We start from the raw sequence: 18728 nt of genomic DNA, 5'->3' as shown, positions 1-18728 counted from the left end.
TCTCCCTTTTTTAGGCTCTTAAGTTAGTTTCCTACCTTTTGTTTCCTCTTTACTCACTCCTTTCTCTGGAACTGTCTCTGACTTCCTGCCAATAATGTGATGGACAATCCATTAGTAAATAAATAACATCCATTTTAAGGAATCGAGAATTTAAGGAACCTAGCATCTGGAATGTCTTAGATACAAGTCTGTCAAGCTTAATATTAAATACTTAAAACTATTCCTACTTTACCGCTATTGGATCTATACTAGAATCTCAAGACATTCAATAAATCAGGATTAACAAATAGTTGGTAATAATAAGAACCGGTTCAACCAATATTCACCCCCCCAAAAAATAAATGGGACCTTGGAACATGTGCTCTGGGACTACATCTGCTTTTCTTTTGATCTGCCAGGTCAGTAATCCTCAGAGACAGTTTGTACACTGCTCTAGGTAACGGCTTGCTAAACATAGGATAAGGTATAGAAGAAAATAAGAAATAGGAGTAGGAGATACAGCCCCTCGAGCCTGCTCCGCCGTTCAATAAAATCATGGCTGATCTTCGACCTCAACTCCACTTCCCAAATAGATTCCAGATTTCTTGGTGATTCCTGACCACTGGAGGGGATGCATTTTACAATCTAGTTTGCTGGGTGTGATGGTTTAGCTCAGGCTTTGTTCCCATAAGAAAATAAAGTCCTCGGTGGCATTATAGAATCATAGAATCATAGAAGTTACAACATGGAAACAGGCCCTTCGGCCCAACATGTCCATGTCGCCCAGTTTATACCACTAAGCTAGTCCCAATTGCCTGCACTTGGCCCATATCCCTCTATACCCATCTTACCCATGTAACTGATTGATGTAGGATGTGGAACTCTGCCTGTCCGCACTACAGTAATTCAGTGGAAAAAACGCAAGGTGATGGGAAAAAAATTACTGCGATAAGCTGACATTGAGTTTAGGCTGGAACAAAGATTGTGGTTTTAAAGCTGCTTTGTCCATGTACCAGACTTCAATCAACCACTAGAACCTGAGTTTCGGTGAGCCCGTGAGCTGAAACTACTGCTGGCAGCGTAGGACTTTGGAACATAAGGAATTTATGATCACAGGAACCCAAGGGTATGTTAACTGGTGAATGAGTCATTCCAGGCACCCAACGAGAATCTGGTCCACATCATGAGGATTTCCTGCCAAGGCAGTTGAGAGGTTGCAGTGGTAATCAGAGAGCTGGAGACACAGCATGGTAAGAAATGCCTAAAGTGCAACAGGAGAGCAAGAACATCACTATCCAATGGGTTTCAGTCACAGTTATGCTATGAAATGAACAAACCTTTTCCATTTGACAGTTTTAAGGGGGAAGCATTTCAAGATGCCAGGATGATCTATGGTACTGATAGGAGGAAATGCATGTTCTAGAGTAAAAAATTAACCGTATCACCTTTTTCAGCTGGGTGTCTTTCAACACTATCTTTCGAGGAAACAAAACACTCTCCGATAGAGTGATTCTGGTCCCACTTCAGACCTGCTCCTTTTGTATTTATGTCCTCTGAAGTCATTTTAAACCGTGCCCTGGACATTCGGTGTTGTCTCCACTCTTAATCTTCTCAATGAAAATGTTTAGTTCTGATTCTCTTTTCATAATTTAGAGCCCCAATGCTTGAAACCATCTCAGGTTTTTCCCTGAACTGATTTCCAACAGAACAATGTCCATAAAGTCAGGCTGTTTTGGACATCAGAATGTCCAGGGCACAGTTGAACCTGCAGTATGGTGCCTCACAATACAACTAATAGTATCAGTACAGTCCTTGGATATCAGCTGATGGAATCTGCTCTCAGATTTATTTAGAACCAAGTATCTCACCACTGTGATTTCAAGTTAAATAGAATTTCAACACCTTTTACTTAGGAACATGGGTATGGTAAAGCACAGCTCATGCTAGATAAGGTGCTTTTATCACCAGGGTGTTCAGTATTCAAACTAAGATCAGGACCAGCACCAAAGGTAGTGCAACATTCTAGCATAGCCCTTAAGTACACCCGTGACCACAGCTACACAAAGTACATTAGTTTATGTAGTACCAGGTTAAAATGAGTATGTGCCAACAGGGAGACAACATCCCTCGACCAGTCAGTCCGAGGAAACAATTTTCTCATTTGGTTGAATAGCACTCCAGCTCGGGGCAGTGTTGGGGGGAAGACAACAAACCCCACCACGCTGTAGATGTGACGATACCTGTGAGTTTGAGCGGCAGCATTTGAAAAATGTAAGATGGGCATTGGCTGGAAATAGATTAGAGCAGTCACATCTTCCCATTTCTTGTGCTGGGTTAAAAACTGGGTAGGAAGTTTGAGAAATATTAAGCACTTCTGCTAGTTGTTGAACCTTCAATTGGGGTTTTATCAAATCTCATCTCTGCGACTTATGTGAGAGCTCATCCTTTTATCAGCCACCCTATGTCGAGATGTCAGCTACAGTATGAAAAAACCTGAGGGGCCTCTGGAACTTGCTTTTCTTCACAAATGTCTCTAACTCCTTGACTTCTTTGAGGAAGTGGCAGCCCAAGTGGACTCTTGAAAGCCTTACAACATGTCATGCCAAGACTTCCAGAAAGCATTTGTCAAAAGTTCCACACAAAGGGCTATTAATTAAGCTCAAAACTGTGGGAATTCAGGGTAAATCTTGGGTTTTAGAAATTGGCTTAAGGATACAAATTGCATGCACTTGTTAGGAGGAGTTACAGCAAGGTTGGGGGCAGGGGGGGGGGGGGGGGGGAGTAATGGGTGATGTGCCCCAGAAACTGGTGTTTACTGATTATTTGAATTCAAAAATCCAATGCAAATTGGCCAAATTTACAGATGATACCAAACTCGGAGGCAGTGGAATCAGACGAGGCAGCTCAATTATAGAATGAGCTGGACAAAATACGTAAATAGACAAAACAAATGGAGATAAAATTTATTGCAGGCAAGAGTAAAGTGCTACACATCGAAAAGAACAAAAGGCAACACATACACACCTGTGAATGGAATTTAAATAGACCCACGAGTCCTCGTAGACAACGCTCAGCATATCCAACTAATGTCGAGCAGCAATGAACAAAGTCAATAGAACATTGAACTGCAGCATAATCAAAACAGTCGGCTCGTGATCAACGTGTACAGTATTCAAATCAGACCACACCTTGAGTATTATGTCCAGTTCTGATCACTGAGACACATTCAAACACTGGAGGCAATGCAGTGAGTCACAAGACTGACCCCTGGTGTCAAAGGTCTGAGTTATGAGAAAAGACTGGAGAGATTTAGGCTTTTCAACCTTTAAATAAGATATCTTGAGAGGTGATCTTTTTGAGGTGTACAAGATTGAATGAATGGTATGGAAAAGGTAAATTTAAAAGATTAATTTGCAGAGTAGGACAAGGGGCCAAATGTTGAAATTAGTAAAAGACAAATTTAGGACTGATATCAAGAAGCTCTTCACACAACACATGGAACGATATCCAGCAACAGTCGTGGAGGTGAAAGCCCGGAATTATTTAAGGAACAATTGGATGCTGCAATGGAAGGATTTTAGGGTTACACTAGATGGATGAACTAAGATTGGTTGAATGACCTTCTTCTCGTGAACTGCAGAAGATGTGATGAAGAGGACATTCAGCAGGTGGTGCCCACAGAAGGAGGTTTGCTGCACCTGTTGCCATAAAATACCACATTATCAATTTACTGATAAACTTTTGCTCTATACATATTTTGCTGAGTGGAACATGCAGGATGGCACCAACACCAGAGGGAGGAAATGGTTTTCTCACCCCACCCATCTTCTCTTGGGAGGTGGCGACTCATTTCCAGTCCGTGTGCCTCAACAGACCACCACGTGCTGCAGTCACCTACTGAACCATTCCCACTAATGCTCGCCTACCTCACCCAAGTGATGGTGCTGCAAAGGAACAGTACACACATCGAAAGGGGAATTCATATAATCCCAGTCTAAAACTGTTAAAGGTTCAGGCATCCATGAAGCAAAATGGAATGAGAAATGTTAGGTTATTATTTTCAGGATCGATTCAGTCGTATTGTAAACAGAGGAGATATTATTCAATCTTCAGTTCTCCATTTCAGATCATTCAATGAAGAGCAGATACTCTATTATTTTCACCCATACCTTGCATCTAATGGGTATTCATGACAGTAACAGATACGAAGAAAGCCAGTCACGAGTGCTTGAAATTTACAAGCAGTTTCAACTGCTCTCTGATTAATCTGTGATTAGAAGCAACTATGACCTGGATTTAACCAGTTCATACCACTTCCCCAATGGCAGTTCTTTAAGAGACTTTAGAGAGAGAGACGAGGTTAGCAGCTGAGCATCAGTTATGCTTTAGACCTCAACCTGTGAGATAAGCCATGGGAGAACTACCTTTATAAATATACATATAAATCTGATGCGTTGGAAAGAGCTGCACTTCAATTCTGTTGTGTTTAACCTGCAAACAATATTTTGGAGCTTTTTGAAATAAACTAGTGGATCTATGTACCAAATGTTGTGATATGGAGTCTCATAGACCAGGAAGGTCCCAACTTTATTCCCAGGTCTCAGCATCCTTGTGCTCGGAATGGGTGTGAGAAAATCAGCCAGGGTTTGTGTTCCAATGAGACCTGCTGGAAAGTGCTGATATTTGGGCTTTGTGTAAGGATGGGCATGGTTAGAATGCCTCCCTCCCCCACATTCAAATAGACATTTGCCATTTTAGCTCATATATGAAGGAGGCTCAACTTGAGCGAGGAATCAAAGATTTGGATCTGTCAAAATGTACACCCAACACGAGGCCTAGGCCCAACCATCTTCAGCTGCTTCATCAATGACCTTCCCTCCATCTTAAGGTCAGAAATGGGGATGTTCGCTGATGATTGCACAGTGTTCAGTTCCATTCGCAACCCCTCAAATAATGAAGCAGTCCGAGCCCGCATGCAGCAAGACCTGGACAACATCCAGGCTTGGGCTCATAAGTGGCAAGTAACATTTGCGCCAGACAAGTGCCAGGCAATGACCATCACCAACAAGAGAGTCTAACCACCTCCCCTTGACATTCAACGGCATTACCATCGCCGAATCCCCCACAATCAACATCCTGGGGGTCACCACTGACCAGAAACGTAACTGGACCAGCCATATAAATACCGTGGCTACAAGAGCAGCTCAGAGGCTGGGTATTCTGTGGCGTGTGACTCACCTCCTGACTCCCCAAAGCCTTTCCACCATCTACAAGGCACAAGTCAGGAGTGTGCTGGAATACTCTCTACTTGCTTGGATGAGAGCAGCTCCAACAACACTCAAGAAGCTCGACACCATCCAAGACAAAGCAGCCTGCTTGATTGGCACCCCTTCCACCACCCTAAACATTCACTCCCTTCACCACCAGCGCACAGTGGCTGCAGTGTGTACCATCCACAGGATGCACTGCAGCAACTCGCCAAGGCTTCTTCGACAGCACCTCCCAAACCTGCAACCACCACCACCGAGAAGGACAAGAGCAGCAGGCACATGGGAACAACACCACCTGCACGTTCCCCTCCAAGTCACACACCATCCCGACTTGGAAATATATCGCCGTTCCTTCAACGTCGCTGGGTCAAAATCCTGGAACTCCCTTCCTAACAGCACTGTGGGAGAACCTTCACCACACAGACTGCAGCGGTTCAAGAAGGCGGCTCACCACCACCTTCTCAAGGGCAATTACGGATGGGCAATAAATGTCGGCCTTGCCAGCGACACCCACATCCCATGAACGAATAACAAAAAAAGTTGCTACCTTCGAGAAAAGGGAAGAGTGAGATTATAAAACCAGTTTTAAATATGCAGAAACATTAAAATCACTGACCTTGTCCATCCTTTCCAAGCTGTGCACTGGTTACCCTGCGACCTTGATTCATCAGTCACAATTCTCAGGGATGCAAATTCAGCACAAACTGAAGAGGATCGTAGCTGAGTTTTCAACTTCATTATTTTCATTAAGGACAGGCACTGAGGGTTGGTTTTTCCAACTTTTTGCTCACCTCACTTTATTCAAGCACTGAAGCAGTACAAAGCAACGAAATCCATCTAACCAATACAAAATCATATATAATCGGTGAATTCAGAACAAAATGAGTTCTGGTTTTTCCATTTAAACTGAAACAAAATTCCATCCTTTTTTGCCCAAGTTATACATAAACTTCAAGAATTTCCTGAAGACAGATTGAGGCAAGAGCTTCCTGCACAGCCATGATTCCAGTTTGTGATTGGTGTTGATGGCCAGCCATCCATGATGCAGGGTGAGAAGCCACATCTGTCCTAACTTCTCCTTCAGCCACAATGATGGGTCCATCCATCAAACAGGAAGGGGAGAACAGCCCAGGTTTAAATTCAGCCCAGACTAGAAGGCATGGAAAAGCCCACTCTGTTGGAAGTTGAAGATCTCCTCTCTCTCTGAGGGCTGATTGAAAAGGTGATGGGTCGATGCCACAAATCCAGAAATAAACTTGGGAGTCTGACTGAATCGACTGAAAGAGTAGAACTGTTTACACTTTGTACTTTAACAGGAAAATTGCTGAATGAATTGCTGGAGCTTCAGTCCATTTTCAGGCTGCTGAAAAGTTTCACTCAGTTCCAGCAAGGGTCCCGTCAATCCAGGCTCCTCTTTGAAAACCTACAAGAGAAAGGAAACCATTGGGTTATCGCATCCTCCACTTTTACTCCCATACATCACTGCTCCACAACATATCAAGGCTTGGTATGTTCTCAAAAAAGTTCAGAAAATCCACTAAAAAAAGAGGCAACTAGAGCATGAAACTTTATATTTACTCCCAAATGATCGAATTTGGTACAGTTTCTGTCCAACTATTTGAGCGTGATGTCATGACCAAGAAAAATTAAATGGTAAAACATCCATCTTTCCAAGTCACCTTGCAGCCCATTTGTCCCCATCCTGGGCAATCAGTGAGTACAGTAATGTTTTCTTCCCAAGCTGCTCACTCCCTCCACCCGAGGGCACCGACTCCTGCTGGGCATGGTTCATATGCAAGATGCCCTCCAGTACCTTAACCATGTGGCTATTAATTGTGCATGAGCCCAGAATATTTGCTGGCTGTTCAGCTCCACGGAGCACTGCAACTTGCCCAATCCCATTCTCATTCTCAGTTGATGTCCAAACACATGCACTACCAGCAGGAGTCACTGTATAGTGATCAAGAACAGGAACCCACAGTCGAATGTTTCTGACTGAACCCAGGGGTTCTGAGCCAATTGTCATGCCCAAACAGACATAAGCTTTGCTCAGCAGAGACAGGGGATCAAATTCTGGCTCAGCTATTTGCTGAATAAACTTGGTGAGATATCGAGAGCGCTGTAACAAGGTCCTTTTATAGTAAGAACTTAACACTCACCCCTAACTCCCTGAAGGTCTTTACAGCACTGTTAGCAAGGCAGAGAGTAGCACTTTCTGTAAAATATTAAAACAGAGAAGATTAGTAGTTCAAGACTCATTGATGCATGCATTCAAATCAAAACTTGTAGTCACAAAAATATGCCACAATGTTCATGATGTATGGTTTGAAAAATCTAAACTAAAAGGAATACTAAACCCCAGGGGCAACAACATTCCTAAACATTCATTCTGAATCCTGGATCTCAGTTCAGAGTCGTCTTGTTGAGTGGGTAATGCCCCACATCTGAACCTGTAGCTGAGCCCCACAATAAGGAAGCCACCCAAAGTTGAGCGAGGGATTCCATTTCTTATCATCCACAGTCTGCTAATGAGCCTTTCTCAGTATTAATTCCTTCCCGTGTATATGTTGTGTGTATTTGAGCTGTTTACTGATTGAAATCACATTGTGTTGCATCGATTGACTCACCGTGCTGTTCCTCTACCTGTGCCCGCAAAAACTTAAACATCTTCAATACACACTCTGGCTCTGAAAGAGAAAGCACAGAAGATGCAACCGTGTACTGTTCCCATCAAATCCCTACAGAAGGGCCATATTATTCTCTGTATATTTCAGTTCAAAGTTAGAGAAATTTAAGAGCTGCACAGAATGCTACTTCTGAAACTACTAAGCAAAAAGCTACGGAAGGCATGGAACAATTAAGTCTAACAAATGAGCTACTTGAGTGTGACATCACTCACTAAGCCACGATGGGCTTCAGACCTTTGCATTCAAATGGCTTAAACATAGAAACATAGAAAATAGGAGCATGAGTACGCCATTCGGCCCTTCGGGCCTGCTCCGCCATTCAAAATGATCATGGCTGATCGTCCAACTCAGTACCCTGTTCCCGCTTTTTCCCATATCCCTTGATCCCTTTAGCATTAACACTGAGCTGATTATTTTTCTTCTTCCTACCAGCAAAGGGTCCTACTACAGCACCTCCCACTCCAAAAGGGGACATTTCCATAGCTTCCCAGCCAGAGCCCATGATGCACAAAACCATTCGTGACATTTCAAAATCGTGAAGAGTAATTGGAAGGAAAGGGGTGGGGCCTGCCTGCTACCCTGCCACTTCCTTAAACGTGGAATTACCTAGTCTGAATGAGTACTCCCATTAGCTGCTAACCCTGATTTGGCGATTGAAATTATTCAAACCTGACCAACAGTTCCCTTATTTCAGTGTATGTTTAAAGTTTTAATGCTCATGGATAAAACATTTATCACAATCCGAGTGCAATGAATCAGCATGATTTAAGCATGTGCATCATATCCCTGTCCTGAGGCAGGTACGGCGGATACTTTTGTGACAAACACAGTTTTTGTCTCAGATTATTTATTAGAGGGAGTTAAAAACACTTCCTTGGAACACTGTAATAGTTGAATGTAATCAGACTTAGGGCCATATTGAAACAGAAGGGTGGTAGAAGTTTGGAACTCTCTTCCGCAAACGGCAATTGATACTAGCTCAATTGTTAAATTTAAATGTGAGACAGATAGCTTTTTGGCAACCAAAGGTATTAAGGGATATGGGCCAAAGGCAGGTATATGGAGCTGGATCACAGATCAGCTATGATCTTATCAAATGGCAGAGCAGGCACGAGGGGCTGAATGGCCTACTCCTGTTCCTATGTTCCTAAATTAATTTTCTTTACTGTTGCAACATGAACTGGGTTACACAAAATACAGTACATTATGTCCATGGGGCTCCTTTGCATTGCTAATCTATGTGAATTCCTCCTGGTGATGCCAGTTTCAAAATACAATTTATTTTCTATTGGGTGCTGGGAACCGTTGTACTGGGAAACTATGGGCTTCTATTGACTACTCAGATGATGCTCATTTCCTTGACCATGAATATGTTTTCCATTTTCCACACCGCCTGAGGAAGGGGAAAGCCCCCGAAAGCTTGTGGGATTAAAAATAAAATTGTTGGACTATAACTTGGTGTTGTAAAATTGTTTACAATTGTCAACCCCAGTCCATCACCGGCATCTCCACATCATGAATATGTGGTTTGCCATGAAGTACATTTTCTCAGGACAATCTTCAATTGATCTGCTTTTCACTAAAGGAAGAGATGTCTTTAAAACTTTACCAACATTCTTAGGTCTTCAGTTCCCTACTTCATCATGCCTTCACAAACAAGGAGGATTCACCTCCCATGTAACCTCCTTCAGAGACTGTTGGAAGCTACTGAAAAAAACCATAGGGATATCATAGACAAAGGGTCCACACCCTAAACATTAACATCAGTCTACTCACCACAGATACTGCCTGACGTGCTGAGTGCTTGCAGCAATTTCTGTTCTTGTTCAGGATCTCGAATTCTTATTTCTAGTTTTAAAGGAATTGGTGTCAGCCAATTGGCTTTCAAATCTGCTCTGCCATTGTGTTAGCCATGGGTAGCTGTTTATCCTAATTTCAATTCCTCGCTCTTTCTCCGTATCCCTTAATAATCTTACTTCCAAATAAGTATCGCTCTCCACTTTCACCTCAATTCTACACGTAAAAGGTTCGCAACCTTTTACGTGTAGAATTTTTTTCTGGATTTGCTTTTATCCAGCTTGGTTTAGGTAATGCCCCTTCATTCCCGATCCCCCTACTAAAGTGAACGGCTATTCCTTATCTACTCTGGCTCAGTTGATAGCCTCTCATCATGGAGTCAAAAGGCTATGGGTTCAGATCCCACTCTTGGACTTCAGCACAATCTGAACAACATACATTTCAGTGCTGTCCTTCAAATGAGAGGTTAAACCAACAACACGTCTGTTCAGATGGATGTACAAGATCTTGTGGCCGTATTCAAAGAGCAGCAGGGAGTTCTCCCAGTGTCTTGGCCAACGTTCTTCCTACAACCAACATAACCATTTCATTGCTGTGAGGGAGATCTGGTTGTTAGCAAATTAGCTGCCTAATTTGCCGAAGGAACAGTGACGGCATTTCAAAAAGTAGCTTGTGTGAAGTGCTTGGAGATGTTCCTCAGAGATGTAATAAGAAGTTAAATAATTGTAAATCTTTCTTTTTACCTTGTCAATTCCCTTCATTATTTTAAATACCCAAATCAGACTACTCCTCAACTCATCTCTTAGGAATACAGCTCAAGTTTACCCAGTCTGTCAAAGCTCGTTCCTTTCATCCCAGTACCATCTTGATGAACTGTTTCTGGACCATCTCCAAGTTTAGTATGTCGTTTCTAAGATGCAGCATCCAAAATGAAACACAATATTCCAGAAGCATTTGATATACTGTGCAAAGTTGACCTCTTGTAATTCGTAGTATCTTGCTGTGTCTTTTTGCTCCTCATATTATTTTACTTATCGGAAAATTGGATCTGTGTACACATTAGTCTAGCAATCCCAATCCAGATTGGGAGTTTATAATTAAAATTGGACTACACAACTCAGTACATGACGGAGAATAAAATGGCCAACATCATGAACAGAAAGCACAGCATTCCACCCAAATCTCTGACCATCTTTATTTTTATTATAAGCTGGATAGCCCGGTGAAGGATAGGATACTAGAGCCTGGTCTTCAGTTGCTGCAGCAAAACAAAACCCTGGTTAGACTGCACCTGGAGTACTGTGAGCAGTTCTGGGCACCACACCTTCGAAAGGACATATTGGCCTTGGAGGGAGTGCAGCGTAGGTTTACTAGAATGATACCTGGACTTCAAGGATTAAGTTACGAGGAGAGATTGCACAAATTGGGGTTGTATTCTCCAGAGTTTAGAAGGTTAAGGGGTGATCTGATCGAAGTTTATAAGATATTAACGGGAACAGATAGGGTGGATAGAGAGAAACTATTTCTGCTGTTTGGGGATTCTAGGAGTAGGGGGCACAGTCTAAAAATTAGAGCCAGACCTTTTAGGAGTGAGATTAGAAAACATTTCTACACACAAAGGGTGGTAGAAGTTTGGAACTCTCTTCCGCAAAAGGCAATTGATACTAGCTCAATTGCTAAATTTAAATCTGAGATAGACAGCTTTTTGGCAACCAAAGGTATTAAGGGATATGGGCCAAAGGCAGGTATATGGAGTTAGATCACAGATCAGCCATGATCTTATCAAATGGCGGAGCAGGCTCGAGGGGCTGAATGGCCTACTCCTGTTCCTATATTCTTATGCTTCCAAGCCTTTATTCACAGAGCTCCACATTACATACACCACACCCGAGATAAGCTCTCTTATATATGGGTATGAGAGCCCCAATTGATACACACGACCTGAATACGATTAACACGAATTGATATAAATCATATGGATACAATTAACAATTTTATACATCAGACTATTTCTGATCAGTATAGTTCAACCATCACACTAACTGTACCTTCTATTGGAAAGTCAAATTTGTGGAGCAGGCCCGCTGCTGTCCGATAGGCCTTCAACACAGGCTGTAGCAAACTACAGAGAAAGAGGAAAAATGCGTGGCTCTCGCAGGATCGGCCGAGCTAGAAATGAGATGGTGACACATCAGGCACCGACTGCCAAACTGGGATAAACAGAAGATGTAACAAATGGCTAAAAATGCAATTTCTGTGCAACTCATAGATTTATTAAGGCCCCATTGTGCACAAACAGACTAAAAGACAAAAATGTGCTTGGAAGGAGGTTTACATGTTTTTACTGTTGCACTTTTATTCAATAACACTGTACATCAAGTAGCAGCCCTGCACTAATTCTACTATTGTGCAATTTTTTCTAATTGAAGCTGGCCATAACTGGCACTGGTCCCTTTCTCCAACACAATCCTTATTTACCCAAGTAATTCTGTGTTGTCCTGCTCGTCTATTAAGTCCCCAATGGAATTCTTTACCACATCACTGCAATAGTCTGCGTGGTGTTAAAACCTCTCAGAGCTAAAAATACTAAAACATTATTGCAGAAGCCAGATTTCTAAATAATGAGTCACTGTACCTTGAAATAACGCTTCCAGATCTCTTCATCACAGTCACTATCGGAGTCATCAAAATCATCCATCACCTTCCACGTCAGCTCCTTGGCAAACCGATTCTGCCATGTATCGCACGCTGGCTGTTTGTTCTCATTCTACCAGCAGAGGAGACAGAGCAGCAATTTGAAACTATTTACATGCAGCGATTACTGAGGGAAATGTTATAGCTGACTAAACCGTGCACCAGTGTCTGTGCTGCTGCAGTCAGTTGGAATAAAGTTCCATGGGTGCCTAATGCCCAACAGCATCCTGCCAGCGTGGTTATTCAAGTGTTAGGCCAGTTGGAGAGTCTCTATAGGGGGTTATCACAGTCAACCTCATCCATATCTCTCGGTTGACACATACGCTTCCAGCAACTTCAATCTGCCTGAACCTCCCTAGCCCAAGGGTGCTGAGATCAAAGTAGTCGCAACACCACCAGCTCAGTTCAGCTACCCAGCACACACCAGGAATCTAACGTGGAGGCCTTCTGGTCTGTATCACTCATTCCACACTGGCCAGTATGCTCGCTCACCGAGTCATCAGATGAGCCTGTTTAATGCTTCCTTTCCCAGTGATAAACAATCTTCACCAAAGTTTCCTGAACAGCTGTAGAATCAGCTGCTGCAATATTGTCATCTCAGTCACCTGATCCTCTGTACATAGAAAACTCTATATACCAACTATCTGACTCTAATATCTTTGTATGAATAAGATATTAATTAGGATCTGGGTTTAAGTTCAGTCCAAACAGAGGACATTAAGTTCCCCTCACTGAGGATGTATTGCAGCCCCAAGTTCAATCCATCTCAGTGGACATGGGTCCATAACACAAAGTCCCTTCAGTTTAAAAAAAAAACCCTTTCTCTCAGGTGGCCACAAGTAAGGAATGTACAAAGTGGATTTAAACATCCCAAAGCACTTCACATGCAGTACTTTGAAGTGCAGCAACTCCTTTTATGTAGACAAATATCAATTTGTTATCTGGATAACCTCATAGAAGCTCTCTTTATATTGCTGTATACGATCACAGGACCCAAACTTCCTTTGATCACCCAAAACAAAACAATTACTCCCACTGTCCGCACCACCCCCACCCCCCCCAGCCTGCACAAGCACCAGAAAAACGCTCTCACCTCCTCCGCGATGAGAATCTCGCAGTACATGAGCTTGTCCACTCCTTCCTGAGAAAACTGGTACACTGATTGGCAGGGCTGCAAGGGATTCAAGCAAAATACAAACTAATACGGCATAAAATGGGACAACTATTGAAAATAAATTATATTTTAAAACAGAGGAATTGTTCGAAACAGGATGAGTCGATTCTACCCAACAAGCCTGCTCTTTTTTGATAGATCAGCTCCACCTATAACAACTGGCAGTTATGTAACACGCTAAATGTAGAAAAACATCCCAAGATGCTTTGTAGAAGCATAATCAGACAAGAAATGGATGCAAGGGCAAAGAAAGAGATATTCGGAGTGTCTAAAAGCTCAAAGAAGTGGGTTTTAAGGAGGGTCTTAAAGGAGAACGGCAATGTGGAGAGGTTGAGGGAGGGAATTCAAAAGCTTAGAGCATAGACAGGTGAAGGCAAGGCCACCAATGGAGGGATGAAGGAAATTGGGGATGCACAAGAGGCCAGAGTTGAAGGAATGCGGGATGCATGGAGGGTTGTAGTGCTGGAGATGGTTACAGAGATAGGGAGGGGCGAGGCCATGAAATGCTTTAAACACAAGGATGATAATTTTAAATTTATGGGGTTGGAGAACCAGGAGGTAATGTAGGTCAACAAGGACAGGGGTGATGGGTGAGCAGGACCTTGTGTAGCTTAGAATATGGGTAGCAGAGTTTTGGATGAGCTGAAGTTTATGGAGGATGTGGCCCCAGAACTGAACCCTATGGGACACCACTACCCACTTCTAACCACTCTGTCTTAACTCCTACTCTTTTTTTCTCCCTTCCAATCAATTTGTAATCCAGTTTGCTATCTTCCATCTTATTCCAAACCCTTTAATCCTCTCTAGTAATCTAGGTACCTGGTCATAGCCTTTCCTAAAGTCCATGTGCATCCAGTGCATCTCCCCCCATCTGCTCTGTCTGTTACCTCCTTAAAAGAATTCTGAGGTTTGTCAAGCACAATTGTCCCTTTTGAAATGCATGCTGGCTATGTCTAACTATTTTCTTTTTATTGAAATCTGGATCAGCTTTGTCAATTTCTTTCACTTAAAATCTCTTCTTTCCCAAATGACATGTTCTATTTGCATTTTTGAACATGAATTGATTCTGCTCTTACTGGTAAAAGTAGGATCTCGCTGGGCAGTAAGTGACACAGCTGAACAGTTTTACATATAAGTTCCTCCTGACTGATTGCAACCTCTACATTGGAGTCCCAGTCTGTCACGTGTTTAGCCACTTCCCTTAAAAGGGAATTTAGAGCACAAGCTGAAAGAAAAATGAAAAACACAATCTTAATAAAGGAACCCTCCACAGTAATGTACATACACGCTCACTCCTGGCCTGTATCTAGTATGGTACATTCACTAATGCAAATTCAGGCCATCTTAAACCCGGCACTCACGTCCTCCTTGACGACCATCAATCCTCCTCTGTAATCAGGCAACAGGGTATGCAATTGACGCATGGATAGAGTTTTGCTCCCTTCCAAGGGGAAAGCTCCTCACACCCACACAGCATTCCAATGAACAACTGGTGGAACAAACCCAGCTGAAGTGGACAAAGTTGCAATTGAACTTGAAAACTGAAAACCCATTGGCACTTTCCTGGTCAATTCACGAGCGGCACAGACTCAAACAGAGGTGATGTCAGAAGGCAAACTACGAATGCTATGAATCCAAAATAAAAACAGCAGGTTGGTTAGCACCCGAGAAAGGTTAATATTCTGGGTATATCCATTTGTCAGGACTCTAGAATGAAGGTTCCTCTTTCAGATGCTGACTGACCTGCTGTGCATTTCCAGAATTTTGTGTTTTTATTTAACGCAGAGGTGACCCTGGTCACTTACCAGCTACAGCCTCGCAGATGAAGACTGGCAGAATAGCATTACTGTAAAAACTGAGTTCCTCTACAGCTTTCCTGGTCGTCTTTGTTATCACGATGAGATTCTTCAGCGGAAAGCTCCTCAGCATCACACAGTCTCTCAGCAAAAAAAGGGCATGCAGCACAATATCTTGTAGCTTCCCCGAAAATCCCACATCGAAATGCCTTGCAAGAACCTCATTCATTAACCAGCAGAAATCCTTTGCCAATGTGGTAAGGAAGATGCCCTGCAGAAAGACATGGTGTAAAAAAATGACAACTTTATACAATACATGGAATACACTTAAAAAGATAAAAGGATCCTTTTCATTAATCCCTCACTTCAGTAACAGTCAGTAGGAGCATCAGAGCTGCTCATCTCCCAGTATCTTGCAAGGACAGTACTCATTCTCCAGTATCTTTGTGCTTATTGCAACAAGATGGAGGTTACCTGGTCAGAGAGACAACCTACCTGTCGGTGTTTGTGGAGGAGGAGGCAGGCCATGATAGTGGTCGACATGACAGCCGAGCAGGAAGTAGCAGCTGTCAATGACAGAAAAATTGGACATTAGTTACAGCAAATTAAAGTCCTTGGAAACCAATGAAAACTAGGTGTTCTGTTCATGTGGAATCATAATTGGCTGGCGCTTACTCATGTTTACGCTGTAGACTGCCACCATTAGTTGCTGGCTTCATCTGTTAAAGCTTTGACAATAATGAGCAGTCATTCCATTTCCTTCTCAAGAACAAAAATTTTTCCCCCCAACAGCTCATCAGTTTCAGTGCACAAGGACATAACCAAAATGCATTTTGTCCTTAACAGGATGATTTTGACCAATGAGTAAGGAATCACCAGCACAAGTTTCACACACAAATTTACTGCCATCCTCAGAGGACTGTACTCTCCAGACCAGGTGCGCTGAGTCAAATGATCCAATCTCATTTCAAAGTGGTCAGATTCCAGAAATGATCAATAAATAAGGAAAGGATGCCCCGGAGCATGGTACATTGGCGAGACCATGCAGACACTGCGACAACGGATGAACGGACACCGCGCAACAATCGCCAGACAGGAGGGTTCCCTCCCAGTCGGGGAACACTTCAGCAGTCAAGGACATTCAGCCACTGATAAGAACATAAGAACATAAGAAATTGGAGCAGGAGTAGGCCAATCGGCCCCTCGAGCCTGCTCCGCCATTCAATAAGATCATGGCTGATCTGATCCCAACCACATATCTAAAGAACACAAGAAGTCGGAGCAGGACCCGGCCACACAGCCCCTGGGCCCTCTCCGCCACCCACAGGGCATTGACCGATCCGAACTCAGCTTCATGTCCAATTTCCTGCCCGCTCCCCATAACCCCTAATTCCCTTTACTTCTAGGAAACTGTCTATTTCTGTTTTAAATTTATCTGATGATGTAGCTTCCACAGCTTCCTGGGGCAGCAAATTCCACAGACCTACCACCCTCTGAGTGAAGAAGTTTCTCCTCATCTCAGTTTTGAAAGAGCAGCCCCTTATTCTAAGATTATGCCCCCTAGTTCTAGTTTCACCCATCTTTGGGAACATCCTTACTGCATCCACCCGATCAAGACCCTTCACAATCTTATATGTTTCAATAAGATCGCCTCTCATTCTTCGGGTAAGCGTTCTCCAAGGCGGCCTTCGAGACACACGACAACGCAAAATCGAACAGAAATTGATAGCCAAGTTCCGCATCCATGAGGACGGCCTCAACCGGGATCTTGGGTTCATGTCACGCTACACGTAACCCCACCAGCGAAAAAAAGTGATCTGTTTTTAACACAACGGGTCATTCTCTGTCTTTCTCTTCCTTTCGGATGTTTCTCTCCCTCTCTCTCTCTGTTTTGTGTTCTGGCCGTTTGTGTATTCGGTGGTCCTGTTGGTAACATCACTCTGTCTGAACACTTTGATTGCCTTGACAACGGGCAGTTGGAAAGATTATCTGTAATCACCAGGTATTGGTCTCTGACTATAAATGCGGTAACCGACCATGGAATCCCACACTCGCTCACCTGACGAAGGAGAAAGCCTCCGAAAGCTTGTGATTTTCAAATAAAACAGTTGGACTATAACCTGGTGTTGTAAGATTCCTTACATTTATCAATAAATAAGTCTACTTTGCACAACTTGAAAGCTGCGAAGAGCCAGAAGGGGGAATAACCATAGGCTGTGCCAAGCCAGTTCAAGACGTTCAGAGTGACGTAGACTGGGATGAGATTACACAGAGAAATAAGCAATCGAAGAGCAAATAATCAGAATTCTGCCTAACTCTAGTGTGAGAGAGAAAGCACAGCCAGAGCCAATACCAATGAAGTTCAATTGAGCTCAGCAGGATCAAGAGAATGTTGTGACTGGCCAGAGTGGATCAAAAAGCTCCCTAAACTGATGGCATCACCGTGTGCAGTACCAGGGCCACTTTCTGGATCCAATTCATACTGGTCGTTGGACTGACTCCAATATCATAACTCCAGGATCCACTCAGAGTTCAGCATTCACACAATGAGTGCTATAATTTTCTCAGATATCCCGAGTGACTCCAGCTCACACTCTTAATACACGAGACCTCGACCAGCTGTGTGGACCAGGAGGAAGGATGCCACAGTACTGACATCAAGGTGGCATCGCCTGCCAAGAGCCTGACTGTAGTCTCATCCCAGAGCATTGGTTGCATCTCTTCAGCATTTCCCACAGCCAGAACGACATGTTTTTTCGTTATCGTTGACACTGAAGTCAGACGGTAAAATTCACCCTGAAACAATTTGGAGTGAAATAGCTGTATTGATGAAGACATGTGGAAAACGCAGTGTCCTCAATGGCAGGTCTAGGTGTTCACCAATGTCATTCAAACTTACTGTAAAGCATGTGCCTCCCCAGATCAGCCACCAGTGCGCGGTGATGTTTGCTTAGTTGAGATAAACCTTCATTGTTCAGAAGCCAGTCCTGAGATTTCTCACAGTACACAGAGTCGGAGCTGAAACACAGAGTGCCTTTTATCAAGATACTGAGGATACTACAAATAACACTATCCTTTTAAACTGTGCGAAACAGCTCGGTTTTAAGGTTTTTGATTTTCCACCCTTTCATAATCAACAAGGAGGGAATCTATCCCTATACAGTAAAACAATCTGACAGGCAGTCACCGTATAGTTTTATCTCATGAAAAATGTTAAAAGAGCAAACCATAACTCGACCACTGTGGTAATTAAAATTCATTTTTGATCCGTGCTTGACTTCACGCCCAGGCCCCCGTCTATATTATCCTGCATTACTTCAGAGTGCTGGAG

The 18728-nt window shown here is 43.1% G+C and overlaps 1 protein-coding gene across 1 annotated transcript in view; it reads right to left on the bottom strand.

Moving 5' to 3' along the window:
- Window positions 1-5871: 5871 nt before the first annotated feature.
- Window positions 5872-18728, bottom strand: part of LOC137336135 (glycerol-3-phosphate acyltransferase 1, mitochondrial-like) — a 33347-nt gene continuing 20490 nt past the window's right edge. The window contains exons 13-22 of the mRNA XM_068001619.1: window positions 18297-18415; window positions 15893-15963; window positions 15407-15668; window positions 14678-14826; window positions 13521-13598; window positions 12369-12500; window positions 11782-11902; window positions 7877-7936; window positions 7409-7464; window positions 5872-6672 (exon numbers count right to left, since the gene is read on the bottom strand). Coding sequence (XP_067857720.1) covers window positions 6559-6672; window positions 7409-7464; window positions 7877-7936; window positions 11782-11902; window positions 12369-12500; window positions 13521-13598; window positions 14678-14826; window positions 15407-15668; window positions 15893-15963; window positions 18297-18415 — 1162 coding nt within the window. The 3' untranslated portion in view covers window positions 5872-6558. The remainder of the gene's footprint in view (window positions 6673-7408; window positions 7465-7876; window positions 7937-11781; window positions 11903-12368; window positions 12501-13520; window positions 13599-14677; window positions 14827-15406; window positions 15669-15892; window positions 15964-18296; window positions 18416-18728) is intronic.

The sequence above is a fragment of the Heptranchias perlo genome, chromosome 20, assembly GCF_035084215.1.
Source record: "Heptranchias perlo isolate sHepPer1 chromosome 20, sHepPer1.hap1, whole genome shotgun sequence".
In the NCBI taxonomy this organism is placed as follows: Eukaryota; Metazoa; Chordata; class Chondrichthyes; order Hexanchiformes; family Hexanchidae; genus Heptranchias; species Heptranchias perlo.
The sequence above is the reverse complement of the archived record's forward strand: the minus strand, read 5'-3'. Positions and strand labels throughout refer to the sequence as shown.